The 4,894-nt window shown below is 50.1% G+C and overlaps 1 protein-coding gene across 1 annotated transcript; it reads right to left on the bottom strand.

Moving 5' to 3' along the window:
• Positions 1 to 961: 961 nt before the first annotated feature.
• ENH_00022370 (hypothetical protein) lies at positions 962 to 3,019 on the bottom strand (the record flags this gene model as incomplete). Its single annotated transcript, XM_013579599.1, has 1 exon — positions 962 to 3,019. The coding sequence occupies one exon, from the start codon at positions 3,017 to 3,019 to the stop codon at positions 962 to 964; it is 2,058 nt and encodes a 685-aa protein (XP_013435053.1).
• Positions 3,020 to 4,894: the final 1,875 nt, after the last annotated feature.

The following is a 4,894-nucleotide window of genomic DNA, read 5'->3' as shown; positions in this document are numbered from 1 at the left end:
AGCGCTGAATGGTCCCGACGCGCGCATTGCTCCTCCGGCCACTTCCACCGCCAGATTTTCCATCATCAATGCGCGAAGGAATATCGTCAGAAACAAAAACACATCTTCCTAACGAACAATACAATGCTGACCTTTCTGTGTCTCGCTACGTGCTGCATGTGCTCTTTAGTAGCTCTTGGTTCTGCGTTGTTCTCAGTACCAGCGGCACCGCACGCCTGGATGAGACCGAGTAAAGCTACGATACTACATGCCCTTATCAAGCCGAGATAAGCTGTATTCCGAGTCCAAAGCTTTGAAAACACTTCCATGCCGCTGCGAAGTGCCCAGATGGACATTCATGGCATTTTATCTCATGCGTTCCCGAATTCCTCAAAATTCCACTATTGCGGCCCAATAAAACAGCACACAGGCACGATGCTTACTTGGGTGCGCGTGCAACCCTGAACCATGATTCAGCGGCTGGCGGGCAGCACAGGCTTTTCATGGGATGCTCATATATCGAGCAGGCATTGAGCGACGGAACCCTGACTGTGAGAGTTCTACTCGAGTTTCAAACTGCCCAAACAAGTAATCATAGAGTCACTTTGCTCATAAACAATGTCGGCGCAGCAGGACTAACAGACTGAAAGGCTAGCTGGAGTCTTCGGGGTCTGCAAGCGGTGAGCTTGGACTAATCATGAAGCAAGGTGAGTTGGACAAGCACCAGCAACAACGGAAAGCGAAAACAATTTAGCGCAACTGGCGAAATCAATGAAGCACAGGTGAGCATTGGATTGTTAACTTGAAGGATTTTGACACAAGACCCTCGTTCAATGAGTTGCTTTGCAGCTCAAGTGGCAGGATCCCTTTGAGACCCCAGATCCTTATGCAACGGGACAGAAAAGCCATTGTCACTCGAGTTTGTCGATTCAAATCAGTATGTTTCAAAAGGAGTAGCGCTGCGCTGTAGAATCCCAATGCCTTATTGGTGACCAAACTCCAAGCGTCCACTCGATTCCTCCAAGTCCTCCGTACTAGGGTCACGCATGTCTTGCAATTGAGCGTCCACCCAGCCACGGCCTGCAGTCGCTTGTTCTTCGACAGAGGCGGCTGGCACTAGTGAAAAGGGTGACCAGGGAGGAACACCTCCCTGACCGAAGAGGCTGTAGTCGCTTGTGTGAGGGCCTGCAGCTGGCGACTGAAGCCTGGCAGATGATTCAACTTGAGTCCGTTGTAGCAGCTGCATAGTGGACGCCAAAAAGAGTTCACTATAGCGTCCAGTGGGCGCGGGCCGCTTGATCTGGCCCACAGAAAACCCCGCTTCAGCAGACTGAGGAGCGAAAGGGAGGAAGGAACTGCCTGTGGAAGATGACCCCCAAGCTATTTGGCGTTCTGGTCGTTGCGACGGTTGGTGTACTGCGTCAAGCCAAAACAACCAAGAGCTTGGTGAGTTCCCAAGAGTGTTTAACAGGACCCAATCTGGTTGATGGCCTAGAGGGCGGCTTTCAAGTTGCGGTAGAGGCTGCGCAGCTGGTTCGGCGCCTTGGTGAGGCAACTCAATAGCTGACAACTGTGGAACTGCAGGAGAAGGGAATGGCGTGCCTCCGTGCATGTATTCGCTGGATGAAAATGCTGCTGAGTTGAAATCTCGCCCGGGCTCTTCGGCAGATCCTTTGTGCAGCACCATGCTGCCCAAGTGTTCAAGGAATGTTTCAGGGCGAGTCGTTGTCGATTGGCTGCTTCCCACGAACATGTAGCTGGAACGTTCACTCTGTATCGGATTTTGCTGTTCAAATGGAGTAAAACGGACCTTGCCATTGACCACCCTTCTTATCTGATCCTGCAAATGCTGTAATTTTGGAAAAGGAGCCTTGGGCATCACTGCTTGGCGATTAAGAAGTAGCGCATACACGCCCGTGGCCTCCTGGCACCTCAGGATGTGCTCCATGAGATGCTTGTCCACAGCAATGTGACCAGCATGTACACGATAAAGTTCCTTCAGAACACTGAGCTTCTGCTCAACCAGAGCTTCTGGTATCGCTGACTGTTGTATATTGCTCTGTCGCAGCAGCGAATCGAGGATTACCAAACAATTCTTTAGTATCAAGCCAGCAGTACTCATTATGGCCACCATCTTTATTTTGTATGAGAGATGGCCGCATTCGCGTTGAACATGCCGAGGCTGCTTCAGTTTATCAACTAAACCAATCAGTTGGCGAAGTGACGAGCGCACACCTTCAAGCTTTGCGTCGCTGCCGCTACTCCCAAGGCATTCAAGGCCCAAACTAATGAGAGAGTCCCCCACGCTTTGCCGTGCAGGTTCCATGTCCTCCCTCACTAAAGAAATGGCTCCCAAATCCAATGCCATCAGTCGCATCAATCGATATGTCAGTTGCAGGCGTTGTTCGCACGTTAGCTTTGGCAGCAATGATTGGCACAACCTTGCAGCTCTCACCATTCGCGAGAACACATCCACTAGGCGCTCCTTTACTGCCGGCGGTAGGTTTCGTTTTGCCCATGATTTCACACTAGACTGCGCAAGTTGCTGTGTCCAATTAGCGAACCTGTTCCCAGTTGCCCCCTCTCCAGTAGACGCCACAACATCAACTTCTCCAGGCCCTGATGCTTCAGCCTTGTGTGCTCCATGAGCCTCATGCTGCGACAGAGATAAACCTTCCTCTGACAGTTGTTGCCCCCTTCCCTGCCTAGACCTATCGTCGCCGTCGTCTGCAGCACTGTCCCAATCACATGATCCATCGTGACGGTCTGCAAGGGAACGAATTTGTGGAGCCGAAAGCTTTCTAGCTTCTATGAAATGAAAACAAACAAGTAGAAGGTACGCTGCTGCGAGGAAGGTGATTGCTACGCCGAGATGACGAGTCCAAGGGGATGAAAACAGTTTCTTTTTGGACGGGCTCTGGATTTGAAATTTGTCGTCAAACGAGCTGTGTTCTGTTTTTCGCTGTAGAAAGGAAATCGATCCCACCGTCTGATCTGTGGTGCGAAAGGAAGACAGATCATTCCTATACTGTGAGTTCATCAGTCCGGGAAACAGCTCTCACGCGTCTAGACTTTAAGTGCCCACTAATTTGGCCTTTATTTGCCTGATGTCGACAGGTTGCGAACGTAGTACAGGCTAGCACTGCTTGCAGTTGCTGCTGGAAAGTGGTACGCCCTAGTGCGCCTCCTCGCTTGCTTGTGAAGAGTTCGCAACACTGAAAACAGGAGACTTCCAGTTGTCTCGCTCTACAAAGGTACCAAGCAGTTTGTCACAAAGTGAAACTTCAGCCACATCGACAACGAAGTACTGCCGAATTACTTACTGGCACGTTCAGTGTTCAATGCGGCAGCAATGCTATCGATGCGTGTCCGACCCAGATACGCGCCGAGGTGCAGTCGCTCCATGCAATTGTTGTTCATGAAGTTCAAGAATTAAGATGACGTTTTACTTTTTCAGCTGGGAGAAGATTTTTCTCTCTCTGTGGGCTGAGGGAAGAAACAGATTAAATCAATTAAGCATCGCTGGCTTCTGTGGCCCACAAGCACAGTAAGCATTGCTGTGTTGCAGTTGGCGTTGCACTCAACCTGTTATCTCAACGCCCAAATCCAAATTTTTGATGTTATTCGATTTTTTAGTTGAGGACGTAGTTGACGGTATGGACTCCACATTGAATTTCTCGACTAGCTTCGGTACTGCCACCGATTCACGTTTTTTACGTTAAATGCCCCAACGAAAGACATCGGACCGCCACCGATTCACGTTAAAGGTCTCAAGGAAAAATGTTAGCCATGCACTCGACGAAATACGATGATCACACTCGGAAATGAAAGTGCACGTATTAAATGATCCAGATCCTCAGCCGAACTCTCTATTGTACAATAAGAGCCCCCTGGCAACTTAACCGGCTAGTGAGAACGCGCTCCCTTGGTGGTCGATGATCCCATGCGACACCACTTGTTCAGTCCAACAAGTACGGCGTTTTCCCAGAGAGCACTCTACTTACCATACATAATTAATAGCTTTTATATTATTTTTAAAATGTTTATTACGGGAACTTTTGCTTTTTTAGCAAGGGGTTAGTGCTCCACAGTGGGGCATTTCCCTAACCTCCTCGGGGCTAATGGTGCACCGTGCCTGGTCCAGTAACCTGATCCACTATGTTCGTCAACTCGCTTACCTTAGCGGTCCATCTTCTGATTTAGGGGTGCTGGAAGAGAAATAACTGTAGTTTTCTTCGAGAGTCAGAGTCCCGCTTTAAAGTACCGCGCACAAGCCCGCACGCACATGATTGCACCATGTGGGAACTGTGCCACTGAGAGTGAAGTGCTTCTTTCATCAGGTAAACGCTGTTGGTGGCGGCTTTCCGCGTAGCTGAAATATTCATTGTTGGACTCTGGGCATGCAGGTGTCGCCTATCCCTCGTGCCCACAAACGAAAACTTCTGCGGGGCAGTACTCCCCTTCACAAACAGCGCATCGCAAGGCGTAAATAGCTCTAGGGTAGCATTGCAGACAGAGATACAGCACGTCGATGGATGGAGGCTGACACAGCACTCAACGAGTCAGCGTGGAGGGCAACAAACTCTACTGAGGTTGGAACGGCCGCAAGCTTTTCGCCATCTGTAGCCAGCCACCCAAAACTAGATAGTATTTCGCGGACTTTCATCCAGTTACAGTATTCCGAGGGATGCTTAAACGCGTTTTAGAGGCGCTGGACACCAAGCTGACGCAGCAAGGCACTAAAGGCAAGCACGCTCAACAGATAAAGTTACAAACATGCACATAACGCCTGATTTGAAGGGGCCATCTCTGTGAGTTAAAATCGGCTGTGGAACGCGCAGGCGCGACGTAGATCATGGTGAGGCAGTTGTTCCCTGTCTTGGGGGTTTGCTGGGGCGGTGTATCAGGTCGGACC

Source organism: Eimeria necatrix, genomic scaffold (assembly GCF_000499385.1).
Source record: "Eimeria necatrix Houghton genomic scaffold, Enh_scaff1799, whole genome shotgun sequence".
NCBI lineage: Eukaryota > Apicomplexa > Conoidasida > Eucoccidiorida > Eimeriidae > Eimeria > Eimeria necatrix.
This window is presented reverse-complemented; position numbering and strand designations above follow the sequence as displayed.